The sequence below is a fragment of the Telopea speciosissima genome, chromosome 3 (genome assembly GCF_018873765.1).
Source record: "Telopea speciosissima isolate NSW1024214 ecotype Mountain lineage chromosome 3, Tspe_v1, whole genome shotgun sequence".
NCBI classification, from domain to species: domain Eukaryota; kingdom Viridiplantae; phylum Streptophyta; class Magnoliopsida; order Proteales; family Proteaceae; genus Telopea; species Telopea speciosissima.
In genome coordinates this window covers 63,669,843-63,691,636 of record NC_057918.1, presented here as the reverse complement: position 1 = coordinate 63,691,636, position 21,794 = coordinate 63,669,843, and the positions used below count along the sequence as shown (strand labels likewise).

At 41.1% G+C, this 21,794-nt stretch overlaps 1 protein-coding gene across 1 annotated transcript; it reads left to right on the top strand.

Moving 5' to 3' along the window:
* The first annotated feature begins 11,595 nt into the window (after positions 1–11,595).
* On the top strand, positions 11,596–21,159 carry LOC122656632 (amino acid transporter AVT6C-like). The gene is made up of 5 exons (XM_043851239.1): positions 11,596–12,017; positions 18,605–18,757; positions 19,443–19,646; positions 20,453–20,921; positions 21,022–21,159. Exons 1-5 carry the CDS (start codon positions 11,606–11,608, stop codon positions 21,143–21,145), a joined length of 1,362 nt encoding a protein of 453 aa, XP_043707174.1. The 5' UTR covers positions 11,596–11,605; the 3' UTR covers positions 21,146–21,159.
* Positions 21,160–21,794: the final 635 nt, after the last annotated feature.

Below are 21,794 nucleotides of genomic sequence, written 5' to 3'. Positions count from 1 at the left end.
GCAAGGATCAAAGGTTGTGAGATTTCTCACCATCCATGGGTGAAGTGAAAGAAAAAAAAATGGCGCGTCAACATTTTAGGCGAGGATCTCTCCCGCAGGCCGCGAGTGGCAATTTTCTAAACCATCCAGGTCCGAGTGCCGGTTTATTCTCTATGGTCCGATCTTACTGGTTTTCGAGTCCATCCGTCCATCCTAATCATGAAATCCAGAATTTAATTGGGTTTGGAATTCATATGTGACTCAGTCTAGCTCAACTCCTACGGATCTTTGTCCCCTCCAGCTCCCTGCCCGGCCTAGTTCCCCCCAGTGCCTGCAATAAGGGGGTGCAATGATCACCCTACCCCTGCCCAAACACTCTGCCCGGATGGGGTCCACCCCCCTTATTACAGGCACCGGAAGAATTGGGCCGAGCAGGGAACTAGAGGAGATAATTTTCCCAATTCATACCATCAATCGTATGTTATACAAGGCCACCATCAAAGTATTGTGAACCATAAAATGTGGAAAGAAGGTTCCTCGTGACTAGGGGGTGTCAACTGGGCATGTTAAAACCTCAACCCAACCCTAGGGGGTCTTACAATCAGCCCAAGCCCAGTTCAACCCTGCTAGGACCTAACAAACTCTCGACCCAGGCTTGGTCCTGCCAGGGTTTACCCAACCCTGATTGGGTCTGACCGGATTGACCCTGATTGGGCTGAGCCGGGTTGGGTTGGCCCTAATTGACCTTGAATTACATGTTCTCCCAATCGAGAAGCTCCAATCAAAACATGGAAGAATGACACATTGACACATCAAGCAATCAAGCCCAAACAACCTCATTGGCACAATCTGGAACATACCAACAACCTAGAAAATCATTCAAACCAGAGAGAAACATCTCAATTAACAATAGGAATAAACTAGCCAAAGCATAAGTAGAAAATGTAGCCCCAAGGCACAGTCATGTATCACCACTCAATCTTACACATGTTCTTATAAATTGAATAATATACCTCCAACACTAGATCATTGCTAATTTACCAAATATATTGTTGTATTTCTGATATCCACAGTTACAATAATGTAGAGAATATATATAGGTTGAGTTACATGACTGAAAGAGAGAGAGTCCTAGTCGGTTAAAGTACAAGAGGTTTATAAATTATTTTTTTTGGTAAAAGGTGAATTTATTCAGAGAAAGAGGATGAAAAAGCCGAGGCATCCAGATTACAAAGATCCTGGAGCCAAGGAGAGGATATCGGCCAAGCTGTCCTACATCCAACGGACATGGCCTTCCTGGCTAGATGGTCTGCAACATAGTTAGACTCTCTAGAAATATGGAAGCTTTCCAATGGCCCCGGCCTGCTGGTAGTCAGGATGGAAATGAGATCCAAATTATCGGATTCAACATGGATTCTGTCGAAACACTCCCTTATACAGATGAGGAGGCCAGATCTCACAACTAAAGCTTCTCCCATAAAACTCGATCCAAAGTGACCTGGTTCAGAATAGGCAAGAAGATAATGGCCCTGGTAATCTCGCACAACATAACCCAAGCCTCCGCTACTAGAATCTGCCGCCAAAGAAGCATCACAATTGAGTTTCAAAATACTCAGTTCCGGAGGTCTCCATATGATGTTTCTCAGCGTGGGGGTAGGAGCTTGGGGCATTACACTTGCTGCCGTCGCCTTGAGAAACTCCCTGTGTGCCTCGTGGGCCGATTGGATGACCTCAATTGGGATCCAGCTTCTTTGATTAAAAATAAGATCATTCCTCGCTATCCACATGGCCTAGCAGATAAAGGATGCAAGGCCACACACCTCCCTATTTTCCTTTTTTGTCCCAATCTGAATAGCACCCCAGCTCTTGATCCACACATTAAATTTTGGGTCCCGAGTTTGGGGGCTGAGGTAGGAGAGAGAACTACCAAACCACACTGCTCTAGCAAACTCGCAACCAAGGAAAATGTGATCGACACTTTCAGTTTAAGCTCCACAATGCTGACAAGAATGATCAACTGGGATACTTCGACGTTGAAGAGCCTCTCCCGTTGCTAAGCCTCGTGCACAAACACGCCAAAGTAGATTTCTGATTTTCGGCAAGGTATGGCAACCCCATATCCTAGTCCACATACAATCTGGGATTTGTTCATGCCGATTTTGATTTGAGGAAGTTGGGCTAGTGGATTCAACTTGAGTTTGGATATTCGACATGTTGTGATAGGCGGACTTAACTGAAAATAACCCATTCTTGGCCGCTCCCCATACAAGAGTATCATCATTGGGAAAGAAACTTAGGACAATCTTCTTAATGGCACACGCATCAACCGGGTGGAAGAAAGTGGATAGCACATCCTGCCTCCAAACCCGAGCCTCAGGATCAATTATATCTGCCACTGTAACTAGGTTGCATCCGTGAGGTCTGGAATGTTGGATTTTAAAGCCTACAAGGGAAGGGACCCAGTTGTCCTCCCAAATCCGAACTGACTTGCCATCTCCAATCCGCCACAAAAGCCCGCCATAAGAGCTTTCCTCCCTTCCAATAGATTTCTTCAAGCCCATGACGATTGATTACCCATATTGACTTTCAAGAAAGAACACTGGGGAAAGTAGATACTCTTGATAAACTTAGCCCAAAGTGAATCTGGTTGATCCCAAAGTCGCCAAGCCACCTTTGCAAGTAAGGCAAAGTTGTGGGTAGACGTGTCTCTAAAGCCCAAGCCCCCTTTCCTCTTAGACTTGCACATTCTGTTCCAAACAACCCAATGAATTTTAGAAGTATCATCCACCTTACCCCAATAGAAATCTGCTGCCATCTTCCTCAAGTTGTTGTGAGTTGACTTTGGAACTTTGAAATGGGAGCATGCAAAGTTGGGCATTGCGAATGCGATCGACTTGAGCATGACTTCACGGCCTGTAGGAGATAGCAACTGGTGTTTCCAATTTTGGATACGAGCGGCCACTTTATCATTGATGTCTCTAAACACTTGGGCTTTGGAAATACCAAACTCGATCGGCAAACCCAAGTATTTTGTTGGACCGTCACCATATGGAACCTTGAGCACTCTAGAGAACCATCGTTTAAACTTTGATGGGGTATTGGGGCTGAATGTGATGCTTGACTTTTTTAGATTTATTGCTTGACCTGAGGCTTTGCAATAAAGCTCAAGGCATGCTTTGAGATTGCACACTTCAGTTAACTTCGCCTTCGAACTTCGCCTCCGAGAAAAACAAACAGTCATCGACAAATAACAAATGTGAGACTGGTGGGGCACGATTATGGACCTTAATTCCTTGGATCATATTACCTTCTTCTGCTTGGTTGATGACTGCTATCAAGGCCTGAGAGCATAAAATGAACAAGGTCGGGGATAGTGGATCCCCTTGGCGAATGCCTCTGGAAGGGATGATATCGCCTTGAACTGTCCCATTGATCAGGAAGCTATATATAGTTCGCCGATTTAATGCATGCCATAACCAAAGAGATCCAATGCTGCTGAAAGCCCAACTTTGACAACATAGCCTCAATAAAAGGCCATTTGAGGCGATCATATACCTTCTTCATGTCAAGCTTGAGAGCTAGGAAACGTTTCCTCCCCTTCTTCCTTTTCTTAATGTAGTGGAAAAGTTCATGTGCCACCAGAATATTATCGGAGATCGAGCGATTCGGTTTAAAAGCCGATTGCGTTGGAGACACCAGTTGATTAAAGATCTGTTGGAGACGCCTAGCAGTAATCTTGGTTATTACTTTAAAGGCCACCCCACAAAGGCTAATGGGACGGAACTGCTCAACTACCTCTGGGTTGGGAGACTTCGGGATCAAGCTTATGAAGGACTTGCTCATAGTTGAAGGAATAAGACCTATAGTAAAGAAATCATCCACAAAAGAGAATAAATCAGCATTAACAAGATCCCAAAAATTCTAGAAGAACGTTGGGGGGTAAGCCGTCAGGTCCCGGAGACTTTAAAGCCCCCAAGGAGAAGATAGCATCATGGACTTCCCCACTAGTTGGATAGCGACAAAGCATAGTGTTCATGTCTTCCGTTACCACAGGATTCACTGAATTCAGAACCATATGTAAAGCCTCTGCGTCCATAGCTTCTGAAGTAAAAGCAATAGAAAAGTGATTCTGAATAAGCTGGTTCACTTCCGCCTGTGATGTCATCTAAGCCCCAGAGCTATCCTTGAGTTTTAGAATCTTGTTCGATGCCCTACGTTGGATGATAGAAGTGTGGAAAAAGCCCGTATTCAAATCTCCTTCCTTTAACCAAGCAATACACGACTTCTGCTTCCAAAGTATCTCCTCCCTAGCCATCTCCTCTCCCAACAGAGCAATAACAGTGTTAATCCGAGCCTGGGAATACTCAGATTGGTCCTTACTTTGCAACCACTCTAATTCTTGATGGAGATTCCGAATGGAAGTTTGGATATTTCTAAACACCTCAACATTCCATTTCTTAAAATCTTTCTTACAGTTTCCCATATTCTTCTGAACTTGCAGAGCCGCAGTCCCAGTAGTAGGCACACACTAGGCCTTGGTAGCAATAATCTTGCATTGGGAATGTCGCAACCAAGCCGTTTCGAACCGAAATGGGTGAACCCCATTGATTTTGCCACCCTCCGAGTCAATAGTGATCGGATTGTGGTCTGAACCCACCGTTGGTCTCACAAAAACTACAGCATCGCTGAAGCGACTCCTCCATGGCTGGTTTGCAAGAGCACGGTCCAAACGAATTCGGATATTGGAACAGCCGTGTCACCGATTACTCGTTGTATACCTCGGACCTTTAGCTCCAAGGTCCATTAGCTTACAACTATTAATCATATTCTGAAACCTTTTTGAGTCATGCCCATTGTTGTGAGAACCCCCGGCTTTTTCATACCACCCCAAATAGGAGTTAAAATCTCCCACACAAATCCAGTCATCCACTCGATGTTCTCCAATATTAACAAGCCTATCCCACACCGATTGCCTTCTTGCACGAACAGGATCTCCATAAATGCATGAAAGGTAGAAGGGAGTCTCTTTGTTGATTACAACTGAACAATCAATAACATGACCATTCAAAAATAGCACATCGACATGGACATTTGATTGCCACAGTAAGGCGAGGCCCCCAGCCGTACCTTTGGGATCAACATTAAAACAGGAGGGGGAATTCAGAACTTTACAAATCTTTTTAAGTTTAGGAAGTGCACACCTGGTTTCAATAATGAACATGACATCCGGCTTTTCCTTGGAGGAGAGATTCTGGAGCAATCAAACCGTCAAGGGTCTCCCCAACCCTTGGCAGTTCCAGATGAGAAGCCTCATAGTGACCCATGGGGCTGATTTCCCCTAGCCGCCATGGGGCAAAACTGTAAAAAATGATCCACATTTGAAGCAGAAGCTCCTGGTTCTTGTTCTGTCTGAGCTGTTGTTCTCGTTTTCCTTGCTCCCTTTACCTTGGGCTTGGCCTTTGGTGGTTTCGAAGGGGGGGGGGGGATGATTCACTTTGGGTGGCAGTAGATTGTGCTGGATGGGTTGGGAATTTGGGTACTGGTGTTGGAAACTGGGGTACTACTTAGCAGGTTCCAGGGAGTGTTGTGGAGTGGTAGACTCAGGGCCAAGCCTTTGGGGAGGAAGGGTGGCAGGGAAAGCCTGCGTTGTCTCAGAATGTGTCTGCACCAAGGTTGGACCATTGATTCTGGGTTGGGTGTAAGCGATAGTGTTTCTTGGGTAGGGGTTGGTCGATAGGGTAGCTGGGCCCGGATTAGAGAGAGAAACTGTTGAGAGCTGAGGTAAAAGGGCCAAAAGAGTGTTCGTAAGGTCCGATCTTTGGCTTAACTGAGTTCTAAGGTAATTAAATGGGTTCAGCTCTTGGTTTTGTTGAGATGATTGGAATTGATTTATGATTGATGGTATGGTATGCGATGGGATGGGCATATTGGTTGATGATTGGTCATTAGGAATGTTGGGGTAAGGGTATGACAAATAAGGGTGGCACTGATGGTTAGCAATAATGGACAAAGACTAGGCCTGATGGGAGAAAGTTCCAGGACCTTGGTTACCTGCTGTGTCAGATATCATGTCCCCCCTGATTGCATGTAGCGTTGGAGAGCACGCCTGTTCAGAACCTGTACTAGTACGTGTGGATTCAGACTGTGAGTTGGCTGCATTGGTGTTGTTGAGACACTCCTCTCTCCTTCCTCCGACAATCTCCCCTGTACCGGAATTTACAGCAATGGCGGTGGCTTGGAGCTCCTCTGCTATGATGGTAGCTGCTTACTCAATAGTTCGCGCTGATGGTGTTAATCCCTATATTATCGAGCCATAACGGTTGGGAGGCAGATGCACACATCTGGAATGTGGAGAGCAGCCATGGCTATTACGGTGTTGTTGATGGGTTTCAAACTGGGCAACACACCTCTGTTCCTCATGTCCTATGATACCACAGAAATAGCAGTAGACCGACAATCGTTCATATTTAACGATGATCTGGCATTGTGCATCATTTTGTCTTTTGAGGGAAATGGAGATTCGTAGAGGCTTGAGTATATCCACAGAAACGCGAACTCGAAGAAAATGAACTCTTACACCTGCTTGAAAACCATCAATCACCATTGCTTGCAGTGGTTTTCCAATCTTAGCACCGAGGTCCATCGCTAATTTGAGGTCCTAAATCTCCATCGGTGCCTTATGCAGCTGAATCCAGAAATCAACTTGATTGAAACTCCAATCCCTAGATTCTCTCCGCCGTTCCAGAACTAAGAGACTGCCTACAACTGTCTAAGGGCCTTCCATCAGAACGTTCTCCAAGTCAAATTCATGCTCAAAGTGGAAGAGAAAAATCCGTTCCATGTAGGGATGTGACTCTACTCTCCTTTTAGTATTCCAGGCGTTGAGGAGGACTTCTGTGACTAACTAAGATCGAAATCTTTTTCCCTCCAGCACCTTACCAATCAGGGTATTGGTCCATGATTGTGTTAGTCTGTCCTCTGTTTCATCATCAAGGATGAAGGGATCATCTTCAACGTCATTTTCAGGTGAGGGATCATCTTGTGGCGGTGTGGGGTTTGGGGTTGGTAAGGGAGGAGGCGGGGTAGCTCATAAACATGAGTAGGAATGGGTAATGTTGTCCGTGATGATTCCGAGAAAAGGCTACGGTAATGGGAAGGACTGTAGCAAGGAGAGAGTAGGGCAGAGAGTAGAAAGAGGCTGGAGAAAGGAAATAGAAACTACAGATAAAGTAGTAGGTAGGCCAGGGATGAAAAGTAATGACGAGAGAGTTACCGGACAGATTTGGTAGGGAAAGAAATGGTTAATGACAAAACATTTGGATCTCTGTAAAAGTACAGCAAGGCAAGGGTTTTACCTGAAGATCATAAAAGAAGCGAATGGGTTTGCGCACACTGTCCATAGTACTACTATGTATATGTGATACGGATAGAATCCGAATGTTGTGATAAAAGTCCAATCGCAATACGAGAGCCAATATAGAGTTATGTTGCACTGAGAACTTTATCTTGGTCAATAATAAATTGAACCTGAAGCTTCCTTTTGGCAACTTTGTCACGCACAAAATGAAAATTGATCTCTACATGCTTAGTGCGAGCATAAAAGGCCGAATTTACATAGACATAAGTGGCATTGATATTGTCACACCAAAGAATCGGAGGACTACGAAGAGGAAAGCCAAGCTCTTGAAAGAGGGATTCCAACCAGATAAGTTTGGCGGCCACGTCAACCAAGGCCTTGTATTCATACTCGGTGGAAGACCGAGCAATAGTCTTTTGCTTGCGAAAGGACCAAGAGATCAAATTAGAGCCAAGGAATATAGCATTGCCACCAGTAGACTTTTGGTCTGTGTTATTCCCTGCATAATCGGCATCAGTGAAGGCCTGGAGATTGAGGGAGGAGCCTTTTCCAAGCGAAGACCAAGTGTAGCAGTACATTTGACACATTGTAAAATGCTTTTGACCATAGACCAGTGCTCCTCAGTGGGCAAGTACATATACTGGCAGGCACGGTTACAGCGAAGGCGGCATCAAGGCAAGTCAACGTGACATATTGGAATCCCTACGATGGAGTGATAATGTGTAGCATCTGCAACTGGGGCAACCATTGTAATTGAGGGTTTTAGAGCGATAGCCCTGGGTGTTTGGACCGGTTTGCAATTGGTCATCCCTGCACAATTGAGCAGGTCACTGATATACTGTGACTGGGAAACGAGTAGGCCCTGAGAGTGGCCACTAACCTCAATACCAAAGAAGAAACTCAATGGAACCAAATCCTTAATTGAGAATTCAATGCAAGCTAATGAAGAAGTCGTTGCACTTAAGAGCTGTTAGAATTGGTAACCAAGATATCATCAACGTATACAAGAACACAAAGCAAATGCGTACCAGCCCGATATATGAATAAAGAGGGTTCAAACTTGAGCAAGTCCATATAAAGAAATACCAAAATCAACTAGGAGTCCAAGATATTTTTTAGGACCATTGTCATTTAAATATGCAAAATTCTGGAGAACCACCTCTTCCATTTAGTACGAGTATATTTGGTGAGAAAGTCAAACATGACTTTTGTAAATTAATAGCTTGCCCTGATGCCTTGCAGTATGTAGATAGACAGTCCATCAACGTGCACAATTCTTCCAATCTAACTTTAGAAAATAGGAAACTATCATCAACAAATAATAAGTGTGAAATAGGCATTGCTCGATTCTTGACCTTGACACCATGGATATCACCAGAAATTTCATGTTGCAATAGGAGACAACTCAAAGCATGAGAACATAAAATAAATGAAGCTGGAGATAATGGGCCACCCTGTCTCACACCATGTGATGGAGTAATAGTACCTCGTGATGCACCATTTATAAGAAAACCATAAGAACAATAGTAAGACATGCCATAAACGTTTTTACCCAATTCTAAGAGACCTAGTTTTAAAAGAATAGGTTCAATAAATCCTCACTCAAGTCTATCATAGGTTTTTTTTTTACGTCAACTTCAAGGCTACAAAATTCTCTCTCTTTCTTTTTCTTCTTGATATAATAAAATAATGGGTGATGTTTTCTGTGCCGCAGCGTAGCCTGCGTCTAAACACATGGGCCTACCATTCAGGGGGGCAGGGTGATCATTTTGCCCACCCCCATGTGTTTAGGCACAACCTGCGCCACTAGCACAGAAAAATTCTCCCATAAAAATAATTAATGAGCAATGAAGTCATTTGTCATAATGGATTTGTTTTGAATAAAAGCCAATTTAAAAGGGGATTATCACATTATTCAAGATCAATGTCCTTCTTCATGCCATAACTGAAATTAGGAGATTATTAATTTATATCGACATGTACCACGACCGATACGAGTATCCGTATCATATTTTTTAAACATGGTCATCCATGGATGGCCGAGCAAACAGTCCAAATAGAAACACCCAACTATCCCATTATTTCGTCTCCATACATCTATGAAGTCCGACCGATACGAGTATCCGTATCATATTTTATAAACATGGTCACCCATGGATGGCCGAGCAAACAGTCCAAACAGAAACACCCACCTATCCCATTATTCCGTCTCCATACATCTATCAAGTCCCATTCTTCCGTCTTCATCTATTCTATCCATCATCTTCACTGCCAGATGACCATAATAATAAAATATAAGCTAAATAACATACTCATCTAATATAATATTAAAAAAAAAGGAGAAAATTACGTCTCCTCCCCTGTATTATGCTTTAATTATACATTCCTCCCTTTGATTTTTTCATCTTACATTTTAACTCCTTATGGTTGACCGTGTTAGGATGTTGTTAGTTAATGGTTTGAAAAGATAATATTACTCTTTACTAACAAATTAAAACTGCATTTCCAATTCTACCATTTTCATCATTTTCAACCTAAAACACCCATATCTTTCCTACTCCATTGCTAGCACCACCACCACTACCGCCGCCGCTGCCGCTGCCTCCTCCACCACCACCACCACTGCCACCGCCGCCTCCTCCTCCACCGCGAACAAATAAGAAGAGGTTAGAGGAGAAAGAAGGGGTTATCGGTAAAAGATCATTGAAGATTGCTGCTGGAAGGACTAAAACATTAGAAACCCCACCACCGCTGCAACCTCCGTCTTGCTCACATAAAATAAAAAAAAAAAAAAAACATGTGGACCTCTGGTTCTTCCGACCTTTTGTGGTAGGAAGGGTGGGTTGGGTCGGGGAAGGGGTAGTTGCACTTCAAGACTTCTAGGGACCCATAAACATCTGCTTTTCAAATTTCGAGTACCTTTTATCTTTTGGGAGATTGGGATTGCATCTGATTTGATCTAAAGTTTTGTGTTTCTGGGCAAACTTGTTTTCCATTTTTGAGTGCTTCAATTGGAGAGCTTGAAGAGTGTCAGTTCTGGTGAACCATGAATTGTGCAACCTTAATCTGAACCAAAATCCATGAAATCCCAAAACCGTATTGTCATATCCATCTGTGAAAGGGCCCTTGCCAGAAAATCTAAGACTGTAGCATGAGTAAGATTCAGGTGAAAATAGTCGGGAAGGACAGAGATCAGGAATGAAGTTGCAACAAAGAAACTTAGAATAGAGGGGGGAAAATATATCAGAAGCTAAAATAGTATAGGAAACCATATACGTTGATAGTGAAATCGTAAATGGATTTGGGCAAGTTTTCTGCCATTTTCTGAAGAGAATCAGATGGGTTTCGATAGCAGAAGAAGAAGAAGAAGTAAGCAACAGAGGATGACTAGAGACAACCAATTGATGGATCTATTCATATATAGACTCCACAAACCAATCAAGGAAACCCCTTAATTTTATTGACACTATTAGAGAAAGAAAAAACAACAATGAATAACTCAGAGGGCAGTCAGTCTAATTTCCCCCTGAAAATTTCCAGAACACAGAATGATAACCTAATTAGAACCACTACCACTGTTTTATCCTGCTTTGTCATCATGGTTGCCTTAAGACCCGTTAGAGAAACAACGCAAGCTTGCGACGGTGGTGCGATGTAGTCATTGAGATCGCCAATCCTTAGGGTGGGTGAGAACTTGTGGTAACAAGGGACATGTCTCCCCCACCCTCTACATGAATTCTCAAAAAACTATTTATTTTAACAACTGCGAGTGTGTGTTCTCCGCGCCTTTCTTCTCTAGCCGCAGAGCAAAAGACTCAGGCAATGGTAGGGGGTATGTCGCTGACGATTTCACAGTTCAGAGGTTGAAGATGAAGTTGGGAGATAGAAGAAAGGGTAAGTCATTCTCCCATCTAATTTTCGTTTTTTATCAAAAGGGTAAATGGGTCATCTCACAATGACCTAGGGTTAGTTTGGACATTATAAAATACTAACTATGCCACATCAGCATTTAACAGACGGATGCTAACGGCAGGGGGGTCTTAATAATTTTTCAGAAACTATGGGGAATCGTATGTAAGGTGGAAAAATCAAAGGGAGAAAGGTGTAATTAGGAAAAAGTACAAGAGAGGGGATGTAATTTTCCCTAAAAAAAAACCCAAAAAATATTAGTAGTAAAGAAACAGAGCCAGAGAAGACAAAAGCAGATATTCACGCATCTTATAGAGCGACTGAGACTGAAATCTTCTTTCTTCTTCTTCTTCTTCCAAAATGAGAGATCCAAAGATGAAGAAGCAAGAGAAGATAGAAGCAGATATTCACGAGTCGCTCCTCCCGGAGCTCAGGCCACCACTAGAGAGTAAGAGCACAGACACCGATGGCGGCGCTTCGGTCTCCGGCGCGGTGTTCAACGTGTCGACAAGTATTATTGGAGCCGGAATTATGTCGATTCCGGCTACTCTCAAGGTCTTAGGCGTCGTTCCGGCCTTTGCAATGATCGTGATCATCGCTATTCTCTCCGAAGTTTCAGTTGATTTCCTCCTGAAGTATACAAATGCCGGCAATTCGACGACATACGCCGGAGTCATGAGAGAGGCGTTTGGGAGAATTGGATCACTAGCGTTGCAGATTTGTGTGATGCTCACCAACATGGGTTCGTTGATCATTTTTCTCATCATAATCGGTAAGTTCAAAGCAGCTAAGCATTAATCTTTTGTTAACTTTTTAATTTCCTGTATTTCACCCCTGGTGGCATAATTGTGATAAAATAGACCCGATCTTACAGTTTCACTCGATCACTCGATGATAGTTCGAAGACGCTAATCTCATATATACTGTGAGCGTTACAGTCTAATGGTATCTCTCTCTAGGATCCCATGTGGGTGTACGGAAGGAACCGAGAAAAAAAACCAAAAACCTGTTAGTTTGTTTCTGTGACTGTGATGTTAGCCAAACCCGTTCTTCTGAGCTCAGATTCATTGTATATGCCGAAAATGGAATGGTACTGTAGTGAAGGGCTAAGGGCCAGGGTCTGTCCGAACACATTGCTCGGATGTGATTAAATTGTCATTTTCACTCCCTATGAGAAGAATCGGACAACGGACCCATTCCGATATTTGGATTTTTCAGTGACGACGAAAAAAAAAAAAAAAAAAAAAAAAAAAAAAAAAAACCTGTGCCTGGCGTGATGCACGTTGGCCGTTGGCTCCTTTATAAGCCCAATAAAGATTTGCCCTATTAATTTAAAGCTGGGCCCACATTTATAAGACGTAAGAAGACCCATATGAATATGGCAGGCGTTAGAACCCATACGAATCGACAAACCGGGATGAGCAAGGCAAGTGCAGCGTGGCGCGTGAGTGTAAGAGGCAGAGAGATAGGGATAACAATCCGGAAACAGATCTTTTCCAATTCTTTAATTTGGCGATTTCCGGTAGTGCCACCTTCCTATGCGATACGTGGCGTAAAAAGATTAATGCCTGATAATTCTTTGCACCCTTTCATGCTCTACCAATCCGTTTTACTTACTTGATTCGAAAAACCCAATTAGACTTTTAAACCCAAAAGGAAAACTTTTTCTTTGCAGCACCTGCAACCTTAATCTCATCTCTCCTCCGTTGTATCACCCACACGGGCCACACACCACACCCCATCCGTTCTCTATCTTTTCCTCACACCCCTACCCAGCATCCGGTTTCCGTTCCCTTCCTATATAGAACGGACTCTTCTACTTTGATGAAGAAATAAGAGATTGACAGAAAATAGATGATTAGGAAGACGACAAGCTCCTTGGGATGGACCTGTCAGGAGAACAAACCAGAGTTACCATTAAGAAACGCTTAACAAAAACCTCGATCTGAAAATTGGGAACAAATCATCATCCAGAGAGAAGAAAAGAATGGGTTCTTAAAAGAAAAGTTTTTCTTTCTTTCTTTCGAATAAAAAGCTAAAAATTCAGAGAGAATTCTATTCAAGATGGGGTAAGCAGTATTACAGCGTGAAGAAATCTAACATTTTGTTTATGAGTTGGGAAGATTCTGATCTGGGTCCCTTTGGTTTCCTTCTTACTTTGTCCTGCCTTAAAGAGAATGACTTGGGATTCACATAATCCCTCATCTGGGGTCTCTATTCACTGTCGCAAACCCTTTGGTTTCCTTCCTAATTTTATTTCTCTTTTTTCTGTTGAAATCTCTTCAACTATTCCATGAAGTTCCACCTCAAAGCGATTTGAAGCTTGTGCAACTTATTTCATTCCCCTGTTTCTTATTTTGGGAGATTAGAACATGGCTCATAAACATCTACGTGAGCTATTAAGCGAAGATCAAAAACCTTTCGTTCTGCAGAACTACATTGAAGGGAGACGTTGCGTTGCCAGCTGAAAATATCTGTAACTAGAGCCCACCTACAAGTTAAGAGGCGGAAACCCATCTCTGGCAACTCCACTTTCCCTACTTAGTTTCTGTAAAAATGCTTGCTTTTTCTCCTTCCACGAGTCTCCGGACTTGAGAAAATCCCCTCTGTTCGATTCATTTCTCTTCCCCATTGAAAAGCCCATCTACTTGGGTTGAGAGGATCCGGTTTCCAAAACGGGTAGAGTTTCATGGAATGGTGCAAACCATTCTTGGCCATTAGATCATTTTGTGCCAGGTGTGGCACAGGGAAGGTGGGGAAGGTGGCACTTCGGAGAATTGCCAGATTAAAGAATTGGAGAGGATCTCTATCCAAGAGAAAGAGAGATAAGGTGGGTCGGTGGGTGTCCCAGTTTGGTTCACCTCTTTCTCATAATTGGGTCAGACATACATTTAGAACATGGTAGGGGTGTCAATGGGCCGGACCGGGCCTGCCCTAAACCCTAGCCCAACCCTTGAGGCCTTAACATTAACCCAAATCCAACCCAACCTTACTAGAGCCTAAGGTACCCTCAACCCAGCTCGACCCTGCCAGGGTTTTCCTTAGCCCGATCCGGCCCTGACTGATCCTGACCTGCACCCTAGCATGTGAATTGGGCTGTAAGTCTTTGCATATTATACCAGTAATGAGTGAGCCAAAGCATGTTGAGAAATAAGCCAGGGTAGAAGAGACAACAAAAGCCCCAAATCTCTAAATAATATCAAGATGATCAACAAGGAAATTACACAGACAATTTTTCTTTTTCACAATAACTGAAATTCAAGGCAAATAAATTACTGGTGAAAATCAAAAGGCTGCCTCAATACCTCCAAGGAGTTGAGAGTAGAACATTTTCGAATTTAATGTTGTTAAGTCACAATCAAATGGGAGATTGGAAAGATATTGAGACTAGAATATAATAAAACCCAGAGAACGTATAATGCCAAAAGAAAGTGTTTACGAATGAGGCAAAAGAGAAATCAAAAGAAAGTTATATGTTCTTATACACCCATAGAGGTATCATTTCTTGTAGGGACTGCCTATAGATGTATTTAGAACTTGAGACCTTCTTTTGGTTACCCCTTGTCTTATTTTCAAAAGTAGTTTAAGTCAGGGGTAAAATAGCATTTTCAAAAATAATTTGAAAGTAACTTATTGTTATGTCATTACCAAAATGTGTCATTATTTTGCAGAATTTCTGAATACACATGTGAAATGATTGGATTTACCCTCATCGGAAAAAAATAGTTTGTTACATAAAAAGGGCAAAAAAAAATAAGATTACAAATTATTTGACACCTTAAGAGGCATCAATAAGAAAATCCCTTTGATATAGCCTTAACATAAATGAGGATAGTAAGAGAAGCAGTTCAACTGTTTTGACCCAAGATGTAGATGCATTCATAAACTATCAATTGCTTTCCTTGTGATGTGTTTTCAAGCACTTGAATTCAAGAACTCATACTCTCAAAAATGCTAATTCAAAGGTTTTACACACTGATTCTATGAACAATTCTACATCCCCCATCACCCCCACCAAAAGCTCAGATCTATTTTTGGATGCAAATAGGATGTACCATTTAAACTAGATATAGATCCTCTTTGATGCAAATTAAAAGGGGGAAGATTCAAAATAAACTAGAAAATAAATAAAAATACAAGATAAGAATGGTCAGAGAGGACCATTTAGCTCTTGGTCTCTTGGGGACTCACTCACTTGTCCCCACTCACTCAAGTGTGTGACTCACTTATCACTAGAGGACCTCAAACTTACAATAGGGCTCACCATGACATACCCGCAAAATAAATAAAAAAAGGAGCAAATTTATTAAATCGACATTCCGCAATGCAAAAGATACAAATATTTAGGAGGGAAAACCTTTGGAATAGAGGAGTTGGAGAAGAGCCATTGGAATATAGCCGTTGGAAAAGAGCCCATTGGAAAAGAGTCCTTGGAAACATTTTGGAAAGAATGTATTGAAAAAAGAGTTGTTTCTTGAGAAAGACATTACTCATCCTATAGTTTGAACGAAAATTAGAGCAACGATTTGGTCACCATGTTATCTATTATCGAGCGTGCTTCTTGATTTTAATCAACTTTGTAGATTTTCTCATCATAAAAATCATAACTTGCTCTGATACCAAACTGATGAAGCTCAAAAGGGGAGGATTGAAAATAACTATAAAATATTGAAAATAACTATAAAATAAAAAATATGATAACAAGGGTCTGAGAGGATCAGTTAACTTTAGGTCTCTGGGGGACTCAATATATATATATATATATATTAAAGCAAAGAAGGAGACTGTATGGAGAAAGGAAAGGGACAAAGGTGATCTTGTTTGGCGCGAAGGCTGCTAGTTCGGGGGTGAAAGGCACTATAAGAAAGATATATATTCTCCTTTTTAATTCACCATGCGAAGATGGACGTTCAGAAAGGTTCTCGAGATTCTCAATCATCTAGGAGTGTGGGAAGGGAGCGAGACCAAGTATTTAGGGGGGGGGGGGAACCTTTGGAATAGAGGGGTTGGAGAAGAGCCATTGGAATATAGCCATTGGAATATAGTCGTTGGAAAAGAGTTGTTGGAAACATTTTGGAAATAATGTATTTGAAAAAAGAGTTGTTTCTTGAGAAAGACATTGGAAGAGAAGGAAGTAATGGAGTACACATCAAATGTCATCATCATGAGTACATCATTCTCCCTTGCTTTAAAAGACTTGTCCTCGAGTTTGAGACAACAATCAGAGCAACGATTTGGTTATTGGCAATTTATCAATTATTGGGCATGCTTGTTGATTTTAATTGAATTTGTAGCTTTGCTCGTCACAAGAATCATAACTTGATCTAATACCATATTGATGAAGCTTAAAAGGGGAGGATTCAAAATAACTATAAACTAAAAAATATGATAACAAGGATCAAAGAGGATCAATTAACTTTGGGTCTCTGGGGGACTCACTTATTTATATATATATATATAGGGATAAAGCAAAGTAGGAGACTGTATGGAGAAAGGTAAGGGATAAGGGCTATCTTGCTTGGCGTGAAGGCTGCTGGTTCAGTGGTGGAAGGCACAACAAGAAAGATATACTCCTTTTCAATTCACCTCGCAAAGATGGACATTTAGAAAGGTTCTCGAGATTCTCAATCATCTAGGCATGCGGGAAGGGTGCGAGACCAAGTAAAGCCACATAGAGAGTAAACTCTTCCCATATATCAAATTGAATATATGAATGCAACCCGAACCAGAGAGATCAATCTATGCCTTTGATTTAAGGCTGCCGGCGGCATATAATGAACTAATCCCCGATCGACAAGTTTTCCGAATTGGAACACAACAATGAGAGATAGGAATGGAGATTTAAGAGAGAGCCTATGATCCAGACTTCATTGATGCGAAACATTTTTTATTTTTGCATACAATGATAGATAGAATTCCATAAAAGACCACTAGATAGAGCAGTAGTGATTTCGTATCCAGTTAAAATCTTGGCTAATTAATCATAGTGGGTAGCTCTAGTAGACCTATAGAGCATGGAACAAATAGGGTGAGATATATAATAAGTCTGTGTCTATCTCTCTCTTCTCCCTTTGAAATGACCCTCTGCCCTTGCTAGGTGATGCCTTGTTCCACGTCCCATTGGAGTCGCTTGCTAGTGCCTTCCCACTCTCCACACACACACACTCACACACACACATACACAGACAAACACACACACACACACAGCCATTGGAACGTAGCCATTGAATATAGTTGTTGAAAGAAAGGACCTCAAACTCACAATGAAGCTCACCGCTAGAGGATCTCAAACTCACAATGGAGCTCAAGATGGTACACCAACAAATTCCAAAGTTCAAATTATCAACTCTAACTTCTACAAGCATGAATATATAAGGAAAAGAGTCGCTATATATATATATAAGGGAAAGAATCATTAGAATCAATAGGAAAAGATAGAGTATTTGAAAAAGAGTCGTTGCTTGAGAAAGACGTTGAAAACGGAGGATGTAGTGGATTGGGCATTAAATGCTCATCACCATAACTACATCATTCTCCTCCTCTTTGAAGAACTCATCCTTGAGTTTAAACGGCGACTGGAGTACCAATCTGATCATTGTCTGTGTTTTCCATTGTCAGTGTACTTGATTTCAGATCGACTTTGTACACTTGTTCGCCACAAGAATCAAAAATTTTTCTGATACCAAATGGGCACAATTCATAAGTGGAGGATTCAAAAGAGGACCATTTGACTTAAGGATAATAGAGCACCACTTAACTCTAGGTCTCTTGGGGACTCACTCACTCGAGTGTGAGACTCATTCACCACTAGAGGATCTCAAACTTACAACGAGGTTTTCCATGGCACGCCATCCCACAAGTTCCAAAAATAGATTATCAATTCCAACTTCTACAAGCAAAATGATATATAGAGGACCTTAAACTCACAATGGAGGTCACCACTAGAGGACCTCAAACTCAACATGGAGCTCACCATGGTATAGTCATAAGTTCAAAACATGCAAATTATCGACTTTATCTTCTACAAGGCAAAACATACATTTATACCGGGTAGGGAAAAAGAGCCTTTGGAATAGAGAAGTTGGAAAAGATTCATTAGAAAAAGAGCCGTTACTTAAGAAAGACGTTGGAAGAGAGCAAGGAAGTAGAGTTGACGTTACATGCTTGTCGTCATCATAACTACATCAGTATTTGAAGCAACACTTACATATGAATATTCTTGCACCCTTTTGTCTTAATCCTGAAGGTTAATAGTATTTGTTGCACTTATATATATGGTCCATATGTGCACTCTTCATATACCATCAATTCATGTGAATTTTTTTGTTGCTGACCATTTCATCCATATGTATAATGTAGGTGATGTGTTGTCGGGGAGCCAATCCGAAGGATCAATACACTTGGGTGTTTTGCAAGAATGGTTTGGTTTCCATTGGTGGAACACCCGTGCTTTTGCACTTCTCTTTACTACACTCTTTGTGTTTCTTCCTCTTGTCTTGCTGCGTCGTGTAGGTTAGTAAAAGTTGGCTCTTTTTCTTTTTTTCCTATCATTTTTTTTCCATCTCAAATTTTCTCTATTTTTTTTTGCTTGCTTTCCCCCTTCCTTTGGAAGAGAGTTGTCAAGAATGGGGTGAAAGTTAAGAAAATAATCTTTTTTTTTGGGTAAACAAAATTTATTCATTAGAGCGTGGAGAACACATAATTAATGGGCTAGATGCTCCTCCAATCATACAGTAGAATTTTGTTATACTATCGAACACACTATTGACATGTCTTCCTTGCTAAGGAGTTAGGAACATAAGTGATCTTCCTAGGAATACAATGAAAAGAGCAAGCTCTAAAATATGATAACAAATGTAAAATATCCTCCACAATCAGCTGAATCATATTCTTAGGGATCCAAATCTTTTCACTCCGTTTGAACTTCCAAACATTGAATTATACAAAGTTTGAGCATCAACTAAATTATTACCAAGTGGCAAAGGAGGAAGAACAAGCTTCCAACTTCCCATATATCATGACCATTTTTTTTTATGAAACCATATATCACAACTATTGTTTTAAACTTTCTATTTCTAACCCAAATAGGTAGAATGAAGCCAAAAATTGATAGTTAAGAAATACATACAAGTTTTGTATTCGGCTATCTCAAAGTAGCTTTAACCCATTATTTTTTCGTGTGATGTGGTTTTTCTAGAGTCGCTACGATTTACTTCAGCCATATCAGTTCTTCTCGCTGTTGTATTTGTTGGAATTAGTTCGGTGATGGCTATACTTGCCCTTTGCGAAGGGAAGACACAGAGCCCAAGACTGCTACCGGATCTGGCCCACCAAGCATCTTTCTTTGAGCTTTTCACTGCTGCTCCTGTCATTGTGACGGCTTTCACCTTCCACTTCAATGGTAAGCTTTAGGCATACGTTTCCTTCTTATTTGCATTTGGCAGTTTCTACAAAAGTCGATGGTAGTCTAGTTTGGTCTCCTATACACTTAGGGTGGTGTTGGGAAAATAGTTTCATATGGGTTACCTGAGTCTTTCTATTCTTTCATGTACTCGTGAGTCTCTCTACCTAATAGTTTGAATTTTTGGGTTAGATATTTCATGTATCAGAGTAGGCTTTTTCCAATCCTACTTCAGGTACCTCCAAAACTGTGTACGCGGTTCCATACTTACTACACGTGAGGGGAAGTGTTGGGAGAATAGTCTAACATCAGTTACCTCTCAGTCTTTCTGTCCTCTCATAAACCCATGAGTCTCCACATCTAATAGTTCGAACTTTTGGGTTCTCATATATCTGTGAGTATCTCTGTAAGGTTTCCATCCCAAAAGTTTGAACTTGTAGGTGAGGGACTCTCAGGAGTATAAGGGGTTGTAAGCTAATTAGTAGCTAATGTGGGACTAAATTTCCAACACTCCCTCGCATGTGTGGTAGTACACATTGTGAACACGTGGATACGGTAAAAGCCCACTTTGATATCATGTGAAGCTTCCATTCCAAAAGTTTGAACTTGTAGGTGGAGGGACTCCCAGGTGTATGTAGGCTAATTAGTAGCCAATGTGGGACTAAACTTCCTACAATCTCCATATAATAGTTCGAACTTTTAGATTAGATATTACATAAGGAAGGCATCTTTAGATTTCATCGGTTGTTTATGAATTATCACCATAATATTTAACTTACTTCAAGCTATAACACATGTGAATGCAGTTCATCCAATTGCAGTCGAGCTTCAAAACCCTTCCAAGATGGTTTCAGCAGCTCGAATATCAATAGTACTATGCGCTACAATTTATTTGACTGTAGGGTTCTTTGGGTACCTACTGTTTGGGGACTCCACCATGCCAGACATACTTAGTAATTTTGACAGAAATTCTGATTCTCCAATAGGTTCGATACTTAACGACACGGTTCGGTTAAGTTATGCACTCCATCTCATGTTAGTTTTTCCTCTAGTGAACTTCTCTCTTAGGGCCAATATCCATGAACTACTCTTCACCAAATCACCTCAATCGACTTCAGCAGACACCACAAGATTTGTCTTCCTCACCAGTTTTCTTCTAGTTTTCATTTACATTGCAGCAATAGCCCTCCCAAATATATGGTATTTTTTTCAGTTCATGGGCTCAACATCAGCTGTCAGTCTTGCACTTATTTTCCCAGGCGCCATTGTCCTAAGGTACAATTTTTCAGTATTTTATATGACTGGATATGCATATAATTGATTTTAACAGAGTTTAACTTTTGAATGATTATTCTCTCTATTTTTATTTTGACAGAGATGTTCATGGGATATCCACAAGAAGAGAAACGATATTGGCAGCGCTAATGATAATCTTAGCATTAATTACAAGCTCTATTGCTATTTCCTCCAATATAATTAGTTTAACTAGAAAATTATAATTACCTTTTTTTTTTTTTTTTTTTTTTTTACTTTGGTCGATGTATTTACCATACGTATGGTCTTCTCAAAGTTTTGTATTGTATAGAAATTTCTATAGCCTACACCGTCAAGTGGAAATTGTGCCGAAGCTTATGAGTATATATTGCTAATGTGCTAGTTAGGAAGGCTAGGATTGAAAAGTTAGAATGATTGCCACTAAGGATGTTATGGATGGTTTATCTCTTTCTATTGCTAATTTTTTATTATTTTCTCTTTTTCATTGAATATGTAGACGTAATGTGGATGATACCTTTTTTAGGACAACTATTGGTGTGGTGTGTATATTCTTTCTCGACACTAGTGGTAAAACCTCTTCCATAAAAGAAAAAGGAGGGAAATAAGAAAAAAAAAACCCCTTAGGCACCTCCTAGCATTCACCAAAACAAGACATCTTAAAAATGCATGGACTCTCCAATAGAGAGATACAAATAATCTTACTCTTTCTCGATGCTTCTACGAGATGCTGTTGATCAGCCTTGCAATAAATAAAATCTATTGTATTATTAATTAAATTCTGGCGTGCCAAAGAACCATCTTACTTGCATGTATTACGTTAGTAGGAATAAAAACAAAATTGTATGCTACCTTATAGATATAATCCATTGAAGT

Coding starts and splice junctions, on each gene's coding strand:
- LOC122656632 (XM_043851239.1), top strand. CDS start 11,606: ATGAGAGATCCAAAGATGAAGAAGCAAGAGAAGATAGAAGCAGATATT. Junction 19,647..20,452: donor TTTCACCTTCCACTTCAATG/GTAAGCTTTAGG, acceptor ATGTGAATGCAG/TTCATCCAATTGCAGTCGAG. Junction 20,922..21,021: donor CCAGGCGCCATTGTCCTAAG/GTACAATTTTTC, acceptor TTATTTTGACAG/AGATGTTCATGGGATATCCA.